Genomic DNA, 24,289 nt, shown 5'->3' with positions numbered 1-24,289 from the left:
GCCCGCGTGCTGAAGCTGCAGCTGGCGAGCCAGCACCAGCGCCACACACGGAAATGCCGTTTACCTTCCCGCTATAAAGCGGTACCTATTTATCTACTTGCACTTAGGGGTGCACTTAGGGGTCCCAATAATCAATGTACTGCACTATTAAATAAATAAGACAGTATTTTAGATGAAAAAAATTAACAGATGATAGTCAGTTTGAATGGGGGGTTTTATCCATTTCTGCAGTCACACAATCAACCAGTAGCTGAACTAGGTTCCACACTGTCACAAAAACAAGTCACAAAAATGAAATCACAAGCCACAGTCACAGAAGCGAAGTCACGAGTCAGTCCCATAAAATGAAGAACAAGTCACATCAAAAAATTGAAAAAGCCAGACAACCAAAATGCAAAAAAATAGCAAAAACAAAACTTCCAACTATAACTTCTGTGTTGCGTGGGTGCTCAGGACTCAACAGCTGGCAGACTCAACAGGAAGCCTTTGATTAGCAGTGAGGGACTCAATTAACAAACGAAACACACTCAACAGGAACCAGACGATGAAAAGTGACCCCTAAAACAGCAATTTTACATTAATTTTACTATCTAACAAGGCCATTGACCAAAAATTGAAACCAATAAAACAGTACAAAATGAAAATGTGATTTTTTTCCTTACCTGCGCTGATGATAGTCATTGTTTGGATGGGGGCTCAGGGTCCTCTTCCACAATCACAATTGGCTTGGCTCCCAGCATTCGCGGAGGCCTTGGAGAGCTCACGCGGCTGGAGGCCTATTGTGGAGCTTCCGTAGGCCGCATGCATGTTGGAACATGGCAGCGGCGAGGCCTCCGAGAGCTCAGAAATTCACGTCTGGGTTAAAATTATTCATAACCCCAAAAAACGTAACTCAAAGCATTCGTAACCCGAGGTACATAGCGGTCAACCGTCCCTTATTTGGCGGGAAAGTCTCTTATCCCAGCGCCGTGTCCCGCTGCTGTCCCTTATTGATGATGTCCCTTAAATTTCCCAGATTTCAAAGGAAGCAGCTTCTCTCCCTCCCTCCCTGCTGGCCAGGGAGGAGGGAGGCTCCAACTGTGTTGCTTGGCTGGGTTGCTCACCCAATTAGGAGTCTAAGAATGACTGGGGGGGTGGAGCTTGCATGCCTTGTGCCGATCAAATCGGCCGTGTTGCCTGGGGACTCGCCTTTGCTCAGCGCTTCCCAGCGGAGAGGTGATGGTGGTTTTCCTTGCTGCATCCCCTTTGCTGGGTTGCTGCGCTGTGGGAACCACGGCTTGAGGCTTCGTTTGGCAGCTGGTTGACCAAAATCCCTTATTTTGGCTGCTGATCCCTTATTTTTGAGGCTGCTGGTCCCTTATTTTCAAATCTGTAAGTTGACAGCTATGCCGAGGTACCACTGAAATTCTAGTGGGCCCAGGGAGGAATATATTTGTTAAGAGTCCAGTGAGGTATACTTCAGTAGAAATTTCAGCATTTGGACCATCTTATTGAGTGTTTCTGACCATAGGATCTCACCCAGTAGTTCCTTCAGCTTTTTGAAATCAGTCCTCTTAAAGTGAATAACTGTGAATAATTGTATGAGTGTACAACTTAGCTACTCGTGTACGCAGATTGAACATTTGTTGAATGTAACATGTGAAGATTGCTACATTCTCAAATTAGAGTAAATGTTTGTATCTGCCTTTTAAGGTGAGGAACAGCATGCTACACTTGAGGGGACTGTTTCAGATGTGGGCAGACGTGGACTCCTCACTGACAGGAATTGGTAGGGGAGTACAAACCCTGGATTTGAAGAGCCCACTCTCTCCGCATGAGGGGGCTTCACAGATTAGTTGCTTGTATAAAAAACCATTTTTAGGTCTCTGCAGCTTGTACAGTTGCTGTATTTCCCAAGTGAAACCATTATCACTAGCTCGTATTTGGACATTTAACTGGGAACATGATGCTTCGAGATATTTGAAGGCATATGTTAACATGTGAATACAAGTCAGTTGATCTCTATGCCCGAAGCAGAGGCACTAACTTGCGCCCAAGATGTGACATCATGAGCGCACAACATCACAATGTCGGGAGAGATATGACAAGAGACTGCAAGATGGACCCGAGCCCTATTTATTTATTTCATAACATTTATACACCACTTGGCTGTAAATAAATAAAAAGTTCAAAGTGGGTAGGTATCATGGACTGGCTGTGATGGGAGGCAGCAGCTGGGAAACCCCCGGAGGGAGAAGGTTCAGAGCCGGGGCACTGGTGGTGGGATGAGTGGTCAGTGGGAGAAGAGGGAGCTGACTGGGAGGAGGAGGTGTTGGCAGCTGAAGAGGTAACAGGGTTTCATGAGCAGGAAGAAGCTGGGGCAGAGAGCAGTTAAGACAGGAGAGGAAGGGGCCAGGAGACAGAGATGACGCAGCTGCCTCATCCAGGGAGTCTCCCCCTCCTGCTGTGACCAGCTCCCTTCTCCCTGGTCACCCAGAACATGGAGAGAAATGAAGATGGCAAAGTCATGAGATGCAAGGTGATGGAGCTGTAGGCTGCTGGGGGAGGGGCCTTAGAGGGCAGTGGGAAGGTGGAGACCTTCAGTCCTCATAAGCTGGCAGGAGCTGGAGGCAGGAGTAGGTCAGCAACAAAAACACCACCAGTGCCGGGGAAGTTAACTCTTTATTCAAAGAAAGCAAAATAGTGCAGGCCAACAGCATCTCCCACCCAGTTTTTCCACACCCACCCAAATTTTTAAAACAGGATTTTTACACAGAAAGTTTTTAATGTTTTTAATCAAATTCCTGATGTAAATTTTAAAAACCAGTGGAATTTATCATTGCTCTTTTCACATGGAAAGACTTAATCTATTTTGTTACCTGTAGACTTGCTATACCTGTGACCCTCAGTTAAAATCTGAGCCTCTTGATCAGAGTGGGGAGAAACACCTGCATTTGACTACTCCTTTTTGACCATCCATCACTTAAATCTTTATTTTTAAAAGTGCCCTTCACTTAGAACCACATGATGAAGCAGTAAAATACACAAGGAATGAAGTGGCTTGACACAAAATATATAGATTATATGTAGATTATATATATATATATATATTATACAGATTATAGTAGGAAATTTTTTTTCTGAACAGAATCAAGTAAATTTCAAAATTTAATTCCTAGGCTGAACTAAAGCACTACAATTAACACGGAATCGTATTTACTACAAACATTAAGCAGAACATAAGTGTGCAACACTTAAGTTTTGTGACACTTCATGGGCCAATCCGACTGGAAGTCTACTGAACCATAATGTCCATGGTTAATAAGGGTGTTTTAAAAAAGACTTGCATTGCACACACAGGGAGGATAAGCAACCCATGAACTTTGCGTCTTATGAACGTGGCAGAGCACAGAGTTGGTGGGGCATGGGTGGTGTTGTGAACCCAACAGCAGGGGTCAGATCCAGGTCATCTTCAGATGTTCCAGGAGGTAGCTGGAATGTGAATCTCTGCAGGAGGCTTGTAAAGAAGAGGAAGAGCTCCATTTTGGCAAGATTCTCACCTAAACATGCTCTCCGACCTGTAAGGAAGTGCAAGCAGGATTGAAACTGGGCTCATGGCTTACTTAACAACATTTTATTGGTTTATCTATGATGGACTGCATCAAACTGCTTACTGTTTGAAATTTCATAATGATACCATTCTAAAATGCAACAAGAATGAACACTAATCTTGAAGAAATGCATGTTCTCCAAGTGTCCCAATTCTCCAGTCCCACAATGCATGCTCTGCTGCTGAGCTTGGGGAGAAGGATGAGCCAGCACTTGCCCCTCCATAGCGGCTGCTGGAGGAGAGGATGTGGCTGTCGAGAACTAGCATGATGATGCAGTGGCTCTATGTTTTAGGTTGTAATTAGGTGATATCACCATTGATGTCTTCTACTAATTTATGAGCAGAGGGCGATGTTTATGTTACAAATTTATTGTAATGTATGATGTTGGTCTTTTGTTTTTGTTTTGCTTTGGTTTTTGTCTGTTGTTTGTAAGTTTTGGTGGTTTTAAATTTGGAGGTTTAAGTACATTATGTTGGTATGGGAAACTGTCGTGTGATGGGCCAATGGCCGTAATAAAGATCAATACAATACAATACAATGATGATGCAGTGGCTCTGAGGGGGAGGCAGAGGGCAGAGCAGTCCTGGGTGGGAGGAAGGGGGAGCAGAACGGAGCACAAGGAATCTGGATTTATTAAAAAATGCTTGGGGCAGCCATGTCTAATCTTGCCTCTTTCTAAAATGTGTTTATCATTTTGTAAATCTACCAAAAGAATAAAATCAGATTGGGGCTAAGAGGTTTTCTTAGGACAGTTGAGGGTGCAAGTCGTGAGTCCTGTTGGTTTAGAAATGGCAGCACTCGACTTCTTCTGACGGGGGACAGGGGCCCACAAATGGTCTTTCGAGGAGGGTGAGTTGGATGGGTATGAAAAATGTCCTGATTTCCATCTGAGGAATGTTGGCAAGTATGCAAAAGATGAACTCCCAGCAAGAAGCATTCTACAGGGCTGAAAACCAAGGTGAGCGAATGTTTTTCAGCCCACGGTCTGAGAGTTTCTTGTACGCTAATCCTCCAAACAGCCTGTATCCATTCTCCACCACAGCAAGCAGGTGGCATTATCACAGATCAATGGCACATTCCGGCCAGGCCAAAGCCCACGAGGGGAACACAGAGCAGGTCCACTGAAAGCCAAGGCCTGGGGGAAGTGCTGAGGGTGGTTAGAGAGCCTTGAAGAGTCCAATTTGGCCACTGGCCCAGAAGCTGCCCTACTGAAAATGAATAATGTTGTGTATCTTATTGCAGTTCGAAATGACAGATATAAGTACTCCAAAGTTTGGGATTGTGTCTTCCATCCAAGTTTTATTTTATGTTAATATACTTAGGATGGCCTGTTCATTAAGCTCACATTAAAGGTAAAGGTAAAGGTACCCCTGCCCGTACGGGCCAGTCTTGACAGACTCTAGGGTTGTGCGCCCATCTCACTTAAGAGGCCGGGAGCCAGTGCTGTCCGCAGACACTTCTGGGTCACGTGGCCAGCGTGACAAGCTGCATCTGGCGAGCCAGCGCAGCACACGGAATGCTGTTTATCTTCCCGCTAGTAAGCGGTCCCTATTTATCTACTTGCACCCAAGGGTGCTTTCGAACTGCTAGGTTGGCAGGCGCTGGGACCGAGCGACGGGAGCGCACCCCACCGCGGGGATTCGAACCACCGACCTTTCGATCGGCAAGTCCTAGGCGCTGAGGCTTTAACCCACAGCGTCACCTGTGTCCCATAAGCTCACATTGGATATGTATAAATAGACAGAAATTGAGTTACCTGCAGAGAAAGGCATGAATGCATCTCTCTTTACGAACTTTCCTTCAGAGTCCAGAAAGTGCTCAGGATAAAATTGGTATGGTTTTTCCCACTGAGATTCATCATGCAGCACGGAGGTCAGTAGTGGCATGATCTGAGTCCCCTGCAAAGGAAAAGCAAGAGTTCTTTAAAAAATGGATATGGGCTGTCAAGCAAATCGTTATGGTATAGTCCTCAATGTCTTTTTTTAAAAAAACAAAAACAAGAAACAATCTGGATTATAATCCAGAGATTATATACCATTAGCTCCTTAAACAGTCATCATTGGGCTGAGAGAATTGTTGACTGAGCCCCTTGCCTAACTTTTCTGGGATGACTCAGTAAAGACCTGTATGCAGCGAGGAAGGCAGAAGCAAGTAGGCCCAGACTAGGGAACTGGGGCTCCAACAGGGGCCCCCAGGGGGGCAATGGCCCCCTACTTTACAAGGAGGTCAGTGGGGCCTGCTCCTAGTGGTTCAGAGCGGTAGACTTGTAATCTGGTGGACTCGTAATCTTCTCTGAAGTCTTTCAGCCCCACTCACCTCACAGAGTGTTTGTTGTGGGGGAGGAAGGGAAAGGAGAATGTTAGCTGCTTTGAGACTCCTTAGGGTAGTGATAAAGCGGGATATCAAAGCCAAACTATTCTTCTTCTCAGCCTAAAGTGTAATGTCCTAATTAAAGAAGAAATGATTGCAGTCAGCTGAGCAAAGAATGCAGTTTAATCAAAGTGATTACCTTTGGAATGAAGTAGCCTTTGAGGGTAACATCCACAGTGGTTGCATGTGGAATATTTGTGGGGACAATGTCAGCAAATCTCTGGATCTCATGGATCACTGCATCTACATATGGCATTTTCGTTCGGTGCTCAATCCTTGGTTGAGAAGATCCAACAACCTTCGCAATTTCTTCTTGGACCTTATCTGGGGGCAGTGGAGGGGGAATTTTTTTGTTATAATAAACTCATTGGTGGTTTTTTTTGTCCCCCCCCCCAATGCCAAACTCAAAAGCATATGTTTCCCACCAACTCATATCTTCAGATTTCCTGGTGTAACTGACAGCTAATTATGCAATGGGAATGCCCGATCTATGAGCACAATCTAACAACATAAGGCAAAATTGTGGAAGATGCTATTCACCTGAGAATTTGCTTATAGTTATGTAGGAAGCAAAAGTCAGAAACATGCGTGCATGGTTACACCCAACATTGGGGGGACTGACATGTGTCATGTCACACAGTGAAACTAGGCCCAAAAAGGCCCACCCGGTTGTGGAATATTGAGGGGGGCCATCCCCCTCATTGAAAATTGTGGGGCCTCAGCCCCCCAGCTTCCTGGGCCCCCAGATACAGTCATACCTCGGGTTACAGACACTTCAGGTTACATCGCTTCAGGTTACAGACTCCGCTAACCCAGAAAAAGTACCTCGGGTTAAGAATTTTGATTCAGGATGAGAATAGAAATTGCGCTCCAATGGCGCGATGGCAGCGGGAGGCCCCATTAGCTAAAGTGGTGCTTCAGGTTAAGAACAGTTTCAGGTTAAGAACGGACCTCCGGAAAGAATTGAGTACGTAACCAGAAGTACCACTCTAGTTATGTATAACTGGAATCAAGATATGCTAGCTAGAGTGATGGGAGCCAACCCAATCAAAAGCACTCACTCTGAATTTCAGGATATTTCATCATTAGTAACAGTCCCCAGCGCAGTGTGGTAGAAGTGGTCTCCATGCCAGCAGCAAATAAGTTACTCACAAGGGATCTTAGGTTTTCATTGTGGAAATATCCATTCGGCTTGTCCTTCTCCTGGGGTATAAAAAAAAGAAAAAAGAATGTGCTAGGCAGGAGCTGGGAGGGCACTCACTGGAATGGAAAGAGCAGAGAAGCTGTCTAGGAAAGTAGAAAAATCATATACAGCCAGCACACTCAAATCTCTTTTCTCCATGAAAGCATGTCACAGGCAGAAGAAAGGAGCGTGGTGCAAGAGAAATACTGGGGGGGGGGAGCATGACGTGTTGGACTAGTCATGGAATCATGGAATCATAGAGTTGGAAGGACCCTGAGGATCATCTGTTCCAAACATCTGCAGAGTAGGACTGCAGCTGTCCCTTACAGGGATTGAATCTGCAACCTTATTGTATCTCAAAGGTGGTTTTTTTCTTTGTCTTTTGAGAGGAGCGGGAGTCCGAGTGGAAAACAGCCCTACAAGCAATCAGGTCACAGACTCCAGATATTAGCCAAAGCTTTATATTATTATTAACATTTGAAAATATAAAAAAAATTATTGGTGGGCTTAAAAGACTCCATTACCTCTTGCTGTTTCAGAAGAAATGAATCAATCAAGCTCCTTTGGTCATTTTCATCCAGATCTCTGAGGTGTTGTATGAAGGTGGTATTTATGAAGGCATGCATCTCATCTTTGTTTTGAAGGATAGTTTTACGGGCTCCCAAAAGCGAGCCAAGAGCCGGAAATATATTATACAGCTGTAAGGATAAAATATGACAAAGAGAAAAGCCCAGTGCTTAATTCTCAGGTGGTACTCCAAATATCTCATCTTCCACAGAGGAATAAACAATGACACAGAACAATAATGTATTTGGGTTGGAGCAACGTTGAGTCAATATCCCTTAGAGGCCAAGGCTGGAGGCCATTTTCTTATGTGCTGTTGTAGTTATGGAGCCCCCTTGTACTTGTGGATTAGCAGTTTGCTCAGATGTGGACAAGCCCCTAGACAGAGGTCAACCAGAAGTGCCCAGGGGCAGCAAAATGCCCCCCTGGCACTGTCCCCCCACAGACCCATGGTGTCACTCACAGTGCTGCCACAATACAGGGCACTGTGGCAGCAGCCATGGTGGCATGGGCAAAACTGAGACATGGCTGGCAGTGGTGCAACAGCAGGGACAGAGAAGCGGTTGGATCTGCCACCTGAGACAAATTGCTTCACCTTGGCTCATGTCAGCATCAGTCTTGGGCTAGCGGTGGGGCATTTTTAGCTCTTGCTGGAGGGCCAAAGGTTCCTCACACCTGACTTAGACTTTCAAAAAAGCTTGCACAACAAAGACTCCTGGGTAAGAAAAGCAGGTGTTGGAATAAGGAGGAGAGGAACCTCTAGTGGGTCAGGAAGTGGGGCATAGGAATAGACAGACATTCTCCCAATAGAAGGATGTAGAAGTGGAGTCCCCAACGGATAGATATGGGGCCCTGTACATTAAGAAAAGCACCCTTATTTTTAAAAAAGATGAAATTACAAAAGAAATAAAATATTTCAACTATATATAATTTCATAAGATCATGCATACAATATACAAAACGTCAGTTATGGTTTGAGTTATCTAATATATCCAATTATATGAATGAAAATAATAAATGGGGTGAATATTGTCTTGAAATTTTATATTTGCTTTTTAAAAAATAAATTTATTTGGGACCCTTCTTTCAATATCCCTTTTAAAACTTTTAAGTTGTGTTAACAATGCTGCATCCCATGTGTTTTATACATATATACATATATACATATATACATATATACATATATACATATATACATATATACATATATACATATATACATATATACATAAATTTAGCTTTGACTAGTCTGGCTGTAGTGGTTATAACTGTTGCAAAGTCCAAAATCTCCCTTGCTTGCTATGCTTTTCCAAATCAAATGTATTTGGGTATTAAAATCATATTGGTACCAAGAATTTAATTTATAACCAAAGGCTTTTAATCTTACAACAAGTCCAAAATATATGTGTATAATAGCTGCTCCTATATTTTTTAAATTTCCAACAATTGTCTCTTTGAAAATTATAACCACTTCCATTCACCTCGCAGGGGGTTGACCTGGCTTGTGTGACGGAGACCTGGGTGCGCGAAGGGGAAAGTATTACCTTACGAGAGATGGCGCCCCCGGGTTTCTCCGTCCTCCACCAGTCGCGGACTGTGGGCCGGGGGGGAGGGGTGGCATAATTAATCCTAGAAGATTGTTCTTTCAGGGCTCTACCATTGCCATCGATCCCCGGCATTGAATGTGTTGGCCTAGTGTGGGGCTCCGAGGTGAGCTTGGCTGTCTGGCTGGTGTACCGGCCACCTAGCGCACCAGCAGCCACCCTGTCAGGCCTGCTGGAGGCGGTGGCCGACTGGGCCTTGGAGTTCCCTAACCTATTGGTATTGGGGGACTTCAAAATCCATGCCGATGCCATTCCCTCCTCACAGGCTCTGGACCTGGTGTCTTCCATGGTGACACTAGGGCTCTCCCAATTTGTTTCGGGCCCCACACATCAAGCAGGCTACACGCTGGATTTGATCTTTGGCGCCGGTATAGATGTGATCATGTCTCCTTCGATGAAGGTGCCATGGTCTGATCACTACGCTCTGAAAGCCAGGATTGATTTTCCACCCCCACCCTGCTTAGGTGGCGAGCCAATTTGGGCTCGCCCGCAGAGGCTGATGGACCCTGATAGAATCTCGATCCATTCCAGTCCGGCTTCCGCGCTGGTCATGGGACCGAGACGGCTCTGGTCGCCCTAACAGATGATCTCCGCAGGCAGCTGGATCGAGGCGGGTCGGGGCTGCTGATTCTTCTAGACCTGTCAGCAGCCTTCGACATGGTCGATCACGAACTCCTGGACCACCGCCATGCCGACGTGGGGATCCAGGGCACAGTCCTTCAATGGCTGCGCTCGTTTCTCTCTGGTCGGGGACAGAGGGTGGCGCTTGGGGGGGAATTGTCATCGCGCCACTCCTTGGTGTGTGGAGTGCCTCAGGGTGCGATTCTCTCCCCGATGCTTTTTAACATCTTCATGCGCCCCCTCGCCCAGCTTGTCCGGAGTTTTTGGCTGGGCTGCCATCAGTATGCTGATGACACCCAACTCTATCTGTTGATGGATGGCCATCCTGACTCGGCCCCAGACACACTGACCAGATGTCTGGAAGCTGTGGCTGGATGGTTACGTGGGAGCCGGTTGAAGTTAAATCCTTCGAAGACAGAGGTCCTCTGGCTGGGACGGAGCGATATGGGATTGAGGGGGCAACTCCCATCTCTTGCGGGGGTGCAATTAGTGCCAGCACCGTCCGTTAAGAGTTTGGGTGTAATCTTCGATACCTCCCTCTCTATGGAGGCGCAGATTACAGCTATAACAAAGGCGACATTTTTTCATCTCCGCCAAGCTAAGCAGTTGGCACCTTATCTCTCTCGCCCTGACCTAGCCACTGTGATCCACGCAACGGTCACCTCCAGACTGGATCATTGTAACTCGCTCTACGTGGGGCTGCCCTTGAGACTGACCCAGAAACTCCAGCTGGTGCAGAATGCCGCAGCAAGACTCCTTATGGGGTCTTCGCTGCGAGATCATATTCATCCGGTACTATACCAGCTGCACTGGCTCCCGGTGGAGTACAGGATCAGGTTTAAGGTGCTGGTTTTAACCTTTAAAGCCCTATACGGCCTAGGACCCTCGTACCTACGGGACCGCCTCTCCTGGTATGTCCCACAGAGAAACTTACGGTCTTCAAATAAAAACATCTTGAAGGTCCCAGGCCACAGAGAGGTTAGGCTGGCCTCAACTAGAGCCAGGGCTTTCTCGGCCGCGGCTCCAATCTGGTGGAACACTCTGTCACAAGAGACTAGGGCCCTGCGGGACCTGACATCTTTCCGCAGGGCCTGCAAGACAGAGCTGTTCCACCAGGCCTTTGGTCAGGGCGCAGCCTGACCCCCTCCTCTGGCAATCTGCACAGAATTTTGCTTAATGGTTGCCATCAATTTGATTTTAATTTGATTTTAATAAATTTTACAATGAATGTTTTTAGAATGTTTGATTATTTTGATTGTTGTTAGCTGCCCTGAGCCCAGCTTCGGCTGGGGAGGGCGGGATATAAATAAAATTATTATTATTATTATTATTATTATTATTATTATTATTATTATTATTAACTGGAGAATTAATGTCTCTTTGTCACTTCTGCTCAAAACTGAAGGATGATTGATCTAAACCGAATAATTATTTGTATTATTTGGCCAACATACCTTTACTTTGGAAGGTGAGTATTAATTTCTCTGCTTTCCTTAATACCTGAAGAAGCAATTCCTTTCTACGAATACTTTTCCTTGCAAATATGCAATACCTCTCCCCTCCTAAAAGCTGCACAAAGAAAGCTGAGTGAGGACCTTTGGAAGGAAATGCTGTCCTGGGATCTTACAAAACTCATATTTCTCAAGATGTGTTTTGCAGTGAAGCCCAAACAATATGGAATGGCACTCACATTGAGTATTCTGTGAATACAACCAACTATTTCTTTTCCATTTGAGAAAGCTTAGATTACCATGACAGAGGGGCTTCCAAAAAGCTGGAGATTTTCATTGACCAACTTCAGAAGTTTTCTAAATGTGGAGTCTTCATATTCAAATCGCTTGTTTAGTAGGATGGACACTATGATATTGGCAACAGCGGCATTCATAATTGTGGAGGTTTCAAATGGTTGTCCTATACATAAATATTAAACAATGCTCAGATAAAATACCAATTAGAATAGCTCTTCTCTGTCTTAGGTTCCTACCGATGTATTGAGCACATTTATTTTAGAAACTGATCCTAAATTCTGGTGTACTTGAAGATATCTGAGTTAAGCAACGCTGAAAAGAGTCATGGGCAGTATATACCTAAGCAGAGGTCTTCATCCTTTTTGAGACCATGACTCCCTTGACCAGCTACATTCTTTCTGTGGTTTTCCTGTGGGGCTAATGCACTCCAAGCCTCAGGAGCCAGTTATGTCACCCCTTGCCTGCAAAGCCAGTCGCCTCTCACCCTTTCTCAAACACCCTCCTTCATGAAGGGTTCCCTCAGCCACCTCTCCTCTCCCCTCTCCTTGGGAGCTTGAAGCCAGGGCTGCTGCAACAAACAGCTGTGCAAGCCTTTGGGAGGCAGAGATGCGAGAGGGGATCGTAGGAGGGAGGACAGGAAAGAGGGACAGAGGCCAGCATTACCTCACACTGACCTGAACACTGCAGATTGGTTACTTCTTCACAGGGAATCCTGGTTACTATATTTCTGAGAGTTAGCAATATGTATATAACACAATATTGTGGGCATCTAATGTAGTGTTGTTTTGCCCTGGAGCAGTAGAGGGAAACACTAACCCACCTTGGTAAGATTCAAATGTCTTAATCAGGACACTGCATTCTTCCAGAATTCTGTCCTCTATGGACCTTTTCCCCATGCCATAGTCCCGTAATGTGCTTAGTGCGAACCGCCGCATCACTTTCCAGTTTTCACCATGTGAAAAAACAACACCTGAAGAGCAGAGATCAAGTTTCAAGTTATCATGGCCACGATAATATGTTTTGGCTTATCTCACCCTTCTTCTGTGGAACTGAGGATGCCTCTCAGCTGGTCCCTCATCTGGTCTCTGATAGGACACACATTCTCCAGAACTTCAGCAATATCCCTATGGGTTGTACCCTCAGAACACAATTGCACAGGGGGTTCTCCAGTTTACGGCCCTTCAGATGTAATTGCACATTATCTTATGACCAGATTCTCCTATTCCCCCAACACTACTCTTTTGCTGGTAGTGACAAAGACATCTGACATTATCCATCCAATGGCTGCAGCTACACTGGTCGATTGGCAGGCTGTCCTCCAAGCTATAAGTGAAACTAAGAATCAGTTCTATGAACCTTTTGGCACAGATTCTATATTGCTATGATAACTAAGTTTCACAAACAGCACAAGCTATTATACAGAAGGAAAGGCCTCACCAAAGCCCCTTGCATGGTCCTCAAAAATTGGGATGAGGGGTCTCTCTGCAAAAGCGTCCGCCTGATTCACCAGAGCCTCCTTGACTGTCTCATACCCTGTCAGCACCACCATTTTCTGGAATCCCATTTGGATGCGGAAGATGGGGCCATGTTCTTTTGACAACTGGAGTTCAATGACCAAAAGAGTGAAACATCAAATTAACCCCCCAAACATACAGACATACTGTCACAGATCTGAAATAAAAACTGATTTAATTTACATAGTTGCATGGTATAATTCATCAACTTTAAATGTCTAAGCACTGTTCATCACGTGGGTGCCTTTAGCAAGAGGAGTAACCTCAAATTATTAAGAAGAAAGTGCAGTAGGATGGCAAATTCTGCAGGTCTTTTATTTTATCTGGATATAATTGTGAGCAAATAATGTTGAAAACTGATGTGAATTTTCCTTCCTTAAGAAATTGAAAGAATCATAGAATTGTAGAGTTGGAAGGGACCACAAGGATCATCTAGTCCAACCCCCTGAAATGTAGGGATCTTTTTGCCTAACGTGGGATTGAACCCACGAACCTGTGATTAAAAGTCTCATGCTCAACCAACTGAGCTATCAGTTGTGGCTGCTCATAATTAGGCTCCTATGTTTCACCCGAGCAGTGCCAATGCTTTCCAAAATTGCCTTTAGCTAAAATTACCCTGGAGACCTAGATTTAATCTAATAAAAAATTTCACACCTGCCCAAAGAATCATGGGAATTGTGGGTGTTTCAAAGAGATGAACATTCTCTTTTTCAAAAAAATAATTTTTATTGAATGATTTTATGTTACAAAAAAACAATGCAACCATACTACCACCATGTCTGTCCTTTTTCCATTCTCTTCATTGTATACTGTGGCTCGCTTTAAAGCAGCAAAGCGGACAGGAGCCACCCACTTTGTTGTTTGAAATAGTTTAGTACAACATCTGAGTCAGATTTTTCTTCTTCTTGTTTTCCTGCTCTAAAAACTTGGCGCGTCTTTTGGTCAAGTGCATCCTATGGAGCGAAAAATATGGTAGTTGACCCACCTCTTCCCTTAATATTGTGTTATACGTTATCCAGTTCTCTTTGATGTGGTTGTTTTTTTTTAATAGCGATTGCTTCCAGTGCAGATGAACATTCTCAATAAGAACATAATTTCAGACATGGGCGCACTTAAAAGCCCACATTCAGCAATATAATTGCTTTGTTTTGTTTCACGTAAGATAATTGTGAAAACTTGAGTGGATTCTAAAATGATGTATTTAGAAGTGCTGGCTTCACACTGAAAAGTTCGATAATTTTGCAGCTAATTTTTGCGGATAAGGCTGGTTAAGGTAAAGGTAAAGGGACCCCTGACTGTTAAGTCCAGTTATGGACGACTCTGAGGTTGCGGTGCTCATCTTGCTTTCAGGCCGAGGGAGCCGGCTTTTGTCTGCTGACAGTTTTCCGGGTCATGTGGCCAGCATGACTAAGCCGCTTCTGGCGAACCAGAGCAGCGCATGGAAATGCCGTTTACAGTCCTGGCGGAGCAGTACCTATTTATCTACTTGCACTTTAACGTGGATTCGAACTGCTAGGTTGGCAGGAGCTGGGACCGAGCAACGGGAGCTCACCCTGTCACGGGGATTCAAACAGCCGACCTTCTGATCGGCAAGCCTTGGCTCTGTGGTTTAGACCACAGCGTCACCCGCGTCCCAGGCTGGTTGTGGCATTCTTATTCCTCTCCTCCAGTGACCCAGTCCCTCCACTGCACAGATCAGCTATCAGCCTAAACCATAACAGCAATCACACACAAAAAGGAAGAAAAAAACGAATAAGTGATACTTGACAGAGTTTTATCATTTTTGCATATATGCATTTATGAGATGGAACACTGACATCTACCTGGCCTAAAAACATCCACAGAATCTTTGCCTTGCTGCGGAAAGAACAGAAAACGTTACCTTTAACATTGTTCTGTAAGGTCTCTTCAGATCCATCATGTGGAGATTCCCAACAAGTGGTAAAGGTGTAGGACCTGGTGGGAGATTTTTGGAGCTCCTATTCCAGAAACTGCCCCATTTCCAAATGAATATAATTGTAAGGATGAGCAGGAACAATGTTGGAATCTGTTCAGTCCAATCCATTTCTTTTCAGTGAGCAAATTTCTGAAACGATTACTGTGAAAGTCACAACATAGTTTGATCAAGGACAATGTCCGCTGGCTGAAATGAGCAGCAAATACTAGGCACTGTCTCTAATGAATCATTTCATTCAATGGAATGAACTTTCCCCCAGATTTTATTGGAAGCTACGCTTGATGATTCAGCATTCCCTTTATACTTACTTGAGCAGCGGTGTTTTCTTCCTGAAATAAAATTGTCCAGCACATTCAACATCTTTTGAATACTTGGGAGGTCCAATGTTCAGGTTTAGAACAACATTATAGAATCACAGAACTGGAGAGTTGGAAGGAAGCCAAACAACTGTTAAGAAATCCTCTTGCGTAATTATTGAACTAGTGAGAAATATTTACAAATATTCTGCTATGCGGCATGTGTGTGTAGCTAGTTTAGTTAATTATTATACCGGTGCCAGCAACACAGGGAGATGTTCTTGGAAAAATACTGCACAAATATTTGGGGTGTGTGTGTGTGTGCAATTTTTTGCACTATGCAGCATGGCCCTCTTCTGTCAAGTCATCTCTGGAACTATTTGCTTCATAGACAATCTTGTGTTATATACTTCCTCTTGGCTTGTGCAACATTGTGGTTTAGCTGATGATGATGTCTTTTATTTATAGTTGCTCTTGATCCATAAGGTCCCCGGGCAGATTACAGTCATTTTAAGCACATGCTGTTCTGCATCTGGTGGCAGGAGGCTCAGGTGTTGACAGGCGGTTCCCACGGTTTCAGAGCAGGTACAGTGGTACCTCAGGTTAAGTACTTAATTGGTTCCGGAAGTCCGTTCGTAACCTGAAGCGTTCTTAACCTGAATCGCACTTTCCCATTGAAAGTAATGGAAAGTGGATTGATCGGTTCCAGACAATGAAAAAAACAACCCTAAAACAGCAATTTAACACGAATATTACTGTTTAACGAGACCATTGATCTATAATCATTGTACTGCATTATAAAGTAAATAAGACAGCAGTTTAGATGAAAAAAAATAACTGATGATAGTCAGTTTGGATGGGGTGCTTTAATAATAATAATAATAATAATAATAATAATAATAATAATAATATATTATTATTATTATTTTTTTTACCCCGCCCATCTGGCTGGGCCTCCCCAGCCACTCTGGGCGGCTTCTAAAAGAATATTAAAATACTGTGATACATCAAACATTAAAAGCTTCCCTAAACAGGGCTGCCTTCAGATGTCTTCTAAAAGTCTGGTAGTTGTTGTTCTCTTTGACATCTGGTGGGAGGGCGTTCCACAGGGAGGGCGCCACTACTGAGAAGACCCTCTGCCTGGTTCCCTGTAACTTGGCTTCTCGCAGTGAGGGAACCGCCAGAAGGCCCTCGGTGCTGGACCTTGGTGTCCGGGTAGAACAATGGGGGTGGAGACGCTCCTTCAGATATACTGGACTGAGGCCGTTTAGGGCTTTAAAGGTCAGCACCAACACTTTGAATTGTGCTCGGAAATGTACTGGGAGCCAGTGTAGGTCTTATCCATTTCTGCAGTCACACAATCAGGAACCAGACGACGAAAAGCGACCCCAAAAACAGCAATTCTGCAAAAATTTTACTATCTAACGAAGCCATTGATCCATAAAATGAAATCAATAAAACAGTATAAAATGAAAATGTGATTTTTTTTCCTTACTTGTGCTGATGAGTCATTTTTTGAATGGGGCTCAGGGTCCTCTTCCACAATCACAATTGGCTTGGCTCCCGGCATCCGTGGAGGCCTCGGAGAGCTCACATGGCTGGAGGCCAATTTTTGAGCGTCCGTAGGCCCCACGGATGTTGGGACTTGGCAGTGGCGAGGCCTCCGAGAGCTCAGAAAACTCACATCTGGGTTAAAATTATTTGTAACCCGACAAAACGTAACTCGAAGCATTCGTAACCCGAGGTACCACTGAAATTCTAGTGGGCCCAGGGAGGAATATATTTGTTAAGAGTCCAGTGAGGAATACTTCAGTAGAAATTTCAGCATTTGGACCATCTTATTGAGTGTTTCTGACCATAGGATCTCACCCAGTAGTTCCTTCAGCTTTTTGAAATCAGCCTTCATAAAGTGAATAACTGTGAATAATTGTATGAGTGTACAACTTAGCTACTCGTGTACGCAGATTGAGCATTTGTTGAATGTAACATGTGAATATTTGCAATACTTGCTACTTCCTCACATTAGAGTAAATGTTTGTATCTGCCCTTTAAGGTAAAGAACAACATGCTACACTTGACTGTTTCAGATGTGGGCAGACCTGGATTCCCCACTGACAGGAATTGGTAGGGGAGTGCAAACCCTGGATTTGAAGAGCCCACTCACTTCGCATGAGGGGGCTTCACAGATTAGTTGCTTGTATAAAAAACTATTTTTAGGTCTCTGCAGCTTGTACAGTTGTTGTATTTCCCAAGTGAAACCATTACCACTAGCTCATATTTGGACATTTAACTGGGAATATGATGCTTCGAGATATTTTGTCGGGATTCACAGAATGCTGTGAAAGTAAGTCTGCAGGCTTGAGTTTGCTAGTTGATGCAACAGGCTGATGCAATACTTTCTGTAGAGTTACTGGGTCAGAATGACTAAGCAGTAATGTGCTGTCATCGGTTTAAAAGGTTAACCTGTCCAGAGGTCATGGTGGTGGTGTAGAGCAGTGTTTCCCAACCTTGGGCCTCCAGCTGTTTTTGGACTACAACTCCCATCATCCCTAGCTAGCAAGACCAGCGGTCAGGGATGATGGGAATTATAGTTCAAAAACAGCTGGAGGCCCAAGGTTGGGAAACACTGGTGTAGAGGAGTGTAGTCAGAGAGAAAGAAATTTAAAATCTATTTACAGAAGTACTGTAAAATGTATGTGTCAGGGAACTGTCATCGGAAGAACCGGTGGTGCAAGGGCTCCCAGAGGTTGAGAGAGACTTATCAGCGGAGGAGGGAACCAGCAGGGGGCGAGAAAGAGCTCCAAGGGAAAGCGAGTCAGAAGAAGGGCTCAGAGACAATTCCAGCGAGAACAGCGAGGAGGTTTCAGGACCTCCTATAGGGACACCCACTCCTCGCTGGAAATTGTCACGTAGAGAGTCCAGAAGACGTGTTTCCGTTAAGGAGCTGTTATGCTGGAAGAAATTCCGTAAACGCCCACTGTCGGATTCTGCCAGCGACTGACGGAGCCATGCTTATGGCGCTCCGTTACAGACAGTGGTTTGTGGACTTAGCCAAACACTGAGGGACTAGGAACTTTACGCACAAGCAGCTCAACATCCCTTCACAGCAATCCGACAGTCCCTGAAAGCAGCTTGTGCAGAGAAGGCATCATGAGCAACCCAGCCGGAACCGGAGATGCAGGAGGAGCTGGAGCCGGTCCAAGCCTGGAAGAAAGGTACCGGGTGTTGGAGGTCCAGCTAGCGCTGCAAACGGCGAGGCTCGATGAGAGGAGGGCTCAGGATGCAGAAAAGGCAAAGGCCCCCCCACAAGCAAGAAAGATGCCAGGATTGGTGCAGAAGTTTGGGGGGGATCCCAGTAACTATAAAGCCTTTAGGACAGAGATGCAGTATGCTCTTAATCTGCAGTTTGATGACTTTCCCGACGAGGAATCGCGAGTGGCGTTTGTGGTTAGCCATCTCGAAGGGGGGGCGAGAGACTGGGTTAGACCCCTGATGGCAGGGCATAATGAAGTCTTGAAAGACGCACGGAAGTTTTTTCGCGCCATGGACCTGATGTTTTCCAGCGACATTGAACAGGGAGTGGTGCGCAGACAGTTGATGGCTTGTAAACAGGGGAGCCGATCTGTCCGTGAGTACTGGACTGAGTTTACTATGTTGATACACAAATTGGGGTGGGATCTGTCAGCGGAACCCATTCAAATGCTTTTCGAAGAGGGACTTTCTTCGGCTGTGAAAGACGAACTTTCCTGGGCGCCCAGGGCGGAGTCTATGGACCAGCTGACCAAATCAGCGCTGACCATTGGAGCACGCCAGGAGGCTAGAGCCTTGGAGAAGCAGGAAGGGAAAGGGGAGCGTTGGAGGGATTTCCGCATTCCAGAGATTCCGGAGCCAACTTTCCCACCCGCAGAGCCGATGGAAGTTGGAACAGCGCGCGCACGGGCAGTTTCAAATCCCAGTGAAGGGCGGAAGAAGGAGGGGAAGAGCCCCAAGAAATGTTATCTCTGCCAGCAGCCAGGTCATTTTGCCAGAGTCTGTCCACAAAGAAAGGAATGGCAAGGGATGGCAGGAGCTGTTGGGGGGAAGGAGGAGGAAGGGCAGGACCAAGTAAAAGCCAACGCCTGACTGCCTCCATCAGGGCACAGCAGTCAGGCCAAGGAGCAGTAAAAGTGCCCACGCCGGAACCTCCGAGACCAGCCCTAGTGATAGAGGTGTTGCTAGAGCTGCCAAACGGACATCCCTTAAAGATAAGGGCGCTGTTGGACTCAGGCAGCTCCTGTAATTTTATGAGCAAGGAGTTTGCAGCAGAACACCAGATACAGACTATCCCTTTAAGCAACCCCTTGCAGGTGACCACGATCGATGGGAGAGAGCTGTTGGGAGGAGAAGTCAGCTTACAGACCGTCCCAATGGTAATGAGGGTAGCCAGGCACACCGAAAGAATAGCGTTCAATGTGGCCACCTTGGGAGGGGCTCCCATTATTTTGGGGATGAGCTGGCTAGCGTTGCATGATCCGCTAGTGGGTTGGCATCAGAGAGTGGTCTCCTTTGGGTCAGCACATTGCCTAGAATATTGCAAAGAGGGCAAGGCTCCAGAAGGGGCAAGGGCCTTACTAGCAGGAACAGAAGTAACGGACAAAAGAAAGGTGCCCAAACAATACGCTGACCTGAGCAATGTCTTCAGCGAAAGGGAAGCAGACAAACTACCACCGCATAGACCCTTTGACTGCCAGATCAATCTAGTCCCTGGAGCCCAGCTCCCTGTGGGCAAGCTGTATGCCATGTCAGACAGGGAAATGCAGGAGTTGAGGGAGTTTATTGACAAAAACCTGAAGAGAGGTTTCATCAGAGAGTCCAGAGCGGTGGGGGGCAGCCCAGTGTTTTTTGTGGACAAAAAAAACACGGATAAACCGAGATTGGTCGTGGACTACCGGGCCCTAAATGCCGTGTCGGAACCAGGGGCTTTCCCTATGCCCAGAATTGATGACATTTTGACCAGGGTGAGGAAGTGAAAGATTTTTACTAAACTGGACCTGAGGGGAGCATACAACCTGATACGGATAAGGAAGGGGGATGAATGGAAGACTACCATGTTCACCCATTTGGGGGCTTTCGAATATCTCGTTATGCCCTTTGGATTACAAGCAGGCTCAGCATGTTTTCAATCGTTCATGAACCACGTCCTGGGACCTCTGCTCTACAAGAATTGCGTGGCGTTCCTAGATGACGTGTTAGTATATTCAGAGAATGAGGAGCAGCATGTAAAGGACGTCAGGGAAGTGTTGAGCCAACTGCAAGCTAACCAGCTGTGGGTGAAATTGGAGAAGTGTCAGTTTCACACCAAGGAGGTGGAATTCCTGGGGTACTGCTTGTCAGACAAGGGATTAGCCATGGATCCAGGCAAGGTCCAGGCGGTACTGGAATGGAAGACACCGAAAACGAAAAAGGATGTGCAAAGATTCTTAGGGTTTGGGAACTTTTATCGGAAGTTCATCAAGAACTTTGCCCATTTAACGGCTCCCATCACGGACTGTCTCAGCAGCAAGAAGAAATTTGTTTGGACGGCAGAAGCGGAGCAAGCATTCGAAGAATTGAAAAAGGCCTTCGCTTCGGAAGAACAGCTCCTGCACGTGGATTTACAAAAACCCATGAGAGTGGAAACGGACGCATCAGACCGGGCGGTGGGGGCGGTGCTTCTTCAGCCGGGGAAGGATAAGTCGGAGTGGAGACCGTGTGCCTTCTTCTCGCGGAAGTTAAACAAATCCGAGAAGAACTACACGGTATATGACCGAGAACTACTCGCCATTCACGAAGCGTTCCGGAAATGGAGACACTTACTAATTGGTGCACAACACAAGGTGCAAGTATGCACGGACCACAAGAATTTAGAGTACTGGAGAACGGCACGAGTGCTCAACCAACGGCAAGTGAGATGGGCACAGGAGTTCTCCAAATTTTATTTTGAAATTTGCTATGTGCCAGGCCCAGAAAACGTCAGGGCGGACGCTCTCTCACGCAAACCAGAGTATTTGGAGGGGGAGGGAGCACCCGAAGAGAGACATATCATCCCAGAGGACCGCTGGGTGTGTGGGGCGGCGTTGGTGGGGCAAAGGGAACTGGTAGAGGAGACGCAGAATGATGAATACACCCAGAATAAGCTCCAAGGTCTAAGGAGGGAGGGAGAAAACTCCGGAGGTTTTGAAGAAAGAAACGGGGCATTGTATTACAAAGGGGGCACTATATATACCCGAAGGGGAATTGAGAGGGAGAGTACTCAAACAGATGCACGACAGCCCTACCGCAGGGCATTTTGGGCAACACAAAACCATGTGGTTGGTTACCAGGGAATTTTGGTGGCCCAGGGTGAGGGAAGATGTAAGGGAGTATGTAAGAGGGTGTGACCAATGCCAGCGAGCCAAGGGAGAAAGGCGGGCGCCGGCGGGGTTGTTAGAACCATTGCCCACACCAGAGAGGCCATGGGAGGCGGTATCGATAGATTTTATGACTGATCTGCCGAAATCCAAGGGGAAAACCGCCATACTGGTAGTAGTAGACCTGTTAACTAAGATGGGCCACTTTGTAGCTTGCTCACATGCAGTCACGGCGGAAGAGACAGCTAAATTGTTTGTAGAACATATTTTTAGACTGCATGGCGCCCCCTTGAGGGTGGTCTCAGACCGGGGCAAACAATTCACGTCCAGGTTCTGGAGGAAGCTCATGAGCTTACTGCACGTGGAGGTCAATTTTTCGACTGCCCGGCACCCAGAAACCAACGGGCAGGCGGAAAGAGCAAACGGTATCCTCCAACAATACCTGAGGTGTTATGTCAATGACAGAGAGAACGATTGGGTGGAAAAGTTGGCGCTGGCGGAATTTGCCTACAATAATGCGGAGAATGTGTCCACTGGGATGAGCCCCTTTTTGGCTAATTATGGGTGCCACCCCAGGGCATTTCCAGGGGGAGGAGGGGAGAGATGGAGCGTCCCAGCCGCAGAACTGTTTGTAGAAGAAATGGAAGCGATCCATCGTCAACTCCAACTCAACTTAGAAAGGGCCAAAGAACAATATAAGAAGCAGGCAGACAAGAACAGAAGGGAAGGTGAAACTATAAGGGTGGGGGATCAGGTGTGGCTGTCCACCCAAGGACTGCCGTTCAAGGGGGGTTGCAAGAAATTGAGACCCAAAAGATTGGGACCATTTGAGGTCATTCAACAGGTTAACCCAGTAGCTTTCAGACTCCGGTTACCGAACCACATGAAACTGCATCCAGTATTCCACAGGTCATTACTGTCACCGTATAGGGGGGGAAAAGAAGGGGTTTCCCCACAGGGACCAGTCTTAGAAGAGAGGGAAAGCAGCAACCATGTGGCGGAAATCCTCGACTCCAGGTGGAAGGGTAATCAGGTGGAGTATTTGGTAGCGTGGGAAGGGGAACCGGAGTCAGAAAACACCTGGGTGACGGCAGAGGAAGTCAATGACGAGGTCTTGATCGAAGCGTTCCATCAAAGGTTCCCCAGGAAACCTCAGTCAGTAGCGAGGTTCCGGAGGGAGTACTTTGGCACCACCGACGAGGAGGAGGAATTGGAAGGATTCACGGGGTCAGAGTGGGAAGAAGGAATAGATTCCGAGGAGGATGAGTACTTAGAAACCCGAAACAGCAACCGGTGGAGGAAAATGTTCGAGACCTCGGAAGATGAGGGAAGTTCTTTCCGGGGTTTTGCTCCCTCACCTCCAGCAGAGGAAGGGAGGGGAGGGGTGGAGGGGGCCCTGGAGGGGAGGTGGATGTCAGGGAACTGTCATCGGAAGAACCGGTGGTGCAAGGGCTCCCAGAGTTTGAGAGAGACTTATCAGCGGAGGAGGGAACCAGCAGGGGGCGAGAAAGAGCTCCAAGGGAAAGCGAGTCAGAAGAAGGGCTCAGAGACAATTCCAGCGAGAACAGCGAGGAGGTTTCAGGACCTCCTATAGGGACACCCACTCCTCGCCGGAAATTGTCATGTAGAGAGTCCAGAAGACGTGTTTCCGTTAAGGAGCTGTTATGCTGGAAGAAATTCCGTAAACGCCCACTGTCGGATTCTGCCAGCGACTGACGGAGCCATGCTTATGGCGCTCCGTTACAGACAGTGGTTTGTGGACTTAGCCAAACACTGAGGGACTAGGAACTTTACGCACAAGCAGCTCAACATCCCTTCACAATATGAATGTGGATGATATTGAAATTAAAAGAAGAAGTTCTAGTAACAAGAGATAAAAATTGGAAATTATAAATTTGGGAGGTAAACATTTAAGGACAAAGCAGTACGATATGAATTTGCTGAGCTAATTGTTAAAGAGGGATATAAAAAAGGGAGGTGTGAGGAAGTCAGGAAAATAAGTTAACTAAAGATGAATAATTAGCAAAGAGTGATTTGTGTTTATTTTAGGTTATTTATGTTATTTGTGGTGTTTTTGATTGTCTTTTTCTTTTTTGTGTGTGAAAGATTGTATTGTTGTTTATTATTTTTCTGTGTGTTTTATGTATTTTTCTATTTCTATTGTTAAACTTAATAAAATATTATTATAAATAAAATTAAATAAAGAATATATTTTTTTTTAAAAAAGAGTCTTCCTATTTGCTTTAAGGTGCAGCCAGGTACTCTGTCTGATTGTATGTACCGCTTCTGTAGATATTTGTATATATTTAGCTCACAATAAATAATACTGCACTCTGTCTGATTGTATGTACAGCTTCTGTAGATATTTGTAGTGTCAGGGAATCAGGAGCAGGAGCACTGGGGAGAGAGGATTGGGAGAGCGAAGGGGAAGAGTCCGAGGGCAGCGTAGGGGAGTATGACAGTGGCCCGAGAGA

The 24,289-nt window shown here is 45.9% G+C and overlaps 2 protein-coding genes across 3 annotated transcripts in view; both read right to left on the bottom strand.

Moving 5' to 3' along the window:
- Nucleotides 1-24,289, bottom strand: part of LOC310759456 (uncharacterized protein) — a 63,733-nt gene that overhangs the window by 10,243 nt on the left and 29,201 nt on the right. The window lies entirely within an intron of this gene.
- On the bottom strand, nt 2,643-15,589 carry LOC310759417 (cytochrome P450 2K1-like). 2 transcript variants are annotated; one of them, XM_083606646.1, is made up of 10 exons: nt 15,460-15,589; nt 15,077-15,292; nt 13,118-13,280; nt 12,501-12,650; nt 11,683-11,843; nt 7,668-7,841; nt 7,022-7,163; nt 6,100-6,284; nt 5,347-5,488; nt 2,643-3,557 (listed from the first exon to the last, which is right to left on the bottom strand). In XM_083606646.1, the coding sequence occupies exons 2-10, from the start codon at nt 15,257-15,259 to the stop codon at nt 3,370-3,372; spliced, it is 1,488 nt and encodes a 495-aa protein (XP_083462772.1). In that variant the 5' UTR covers nt 15,260-15,292; nt 15,460-15,589; the 3' UTR covers nt 2,643-3,369. The 2 variants fall into 2 exon arrangements, with proteins under 2 accessions (XP_083462772.1, XP_083462771.1); XM_083606645.1 differs by having other exon boundaries at nt 15,077-15,337; nt 15,460-15,531.

This window comes from Podarcis filfolensis (genome assembly GCF_964270895.1).
Source record: "Podarcis filfolensis genome assembly, chromosome: 3".
Taxonomy (NCBI): Eukaryota; Metazoa; Chordata; class Lepidosauria; order Squamata; family Lacertidae; genus Podarcis; species Podarcis filfolensis.
This window is presented reverse-complemented; position numbering and strand designations above follow the sequence as displayed.

What these genes read in the sequence shown, in the direction of transcription:
- LOC310759417 (XM_083606646.1), bottom strand. Translation starts at nt 15,259, where the DNA reads ATGGATTGGACTGAACAGATTCCAACATTGTTCCTGCTCATCCTTACA. An exon ending in GGACCATGCAAGGGGCTTTG is followed by an intron (nt 12,651 to 13,117) that starts GTGAGGCCTTTC and finishes TCTGCTCTTCAG; the next exon opens with GTGTTGTTTTTTCACATGGT. An exon ending in GACATTTGAATCTTACCAAG is followed by an intron (nt 11,844 to 12,500) that starts GTGGGTTAGTGT and finishes ATTTATGTATAG; the next exon opens with GACAACCATTTGAAACCTCC.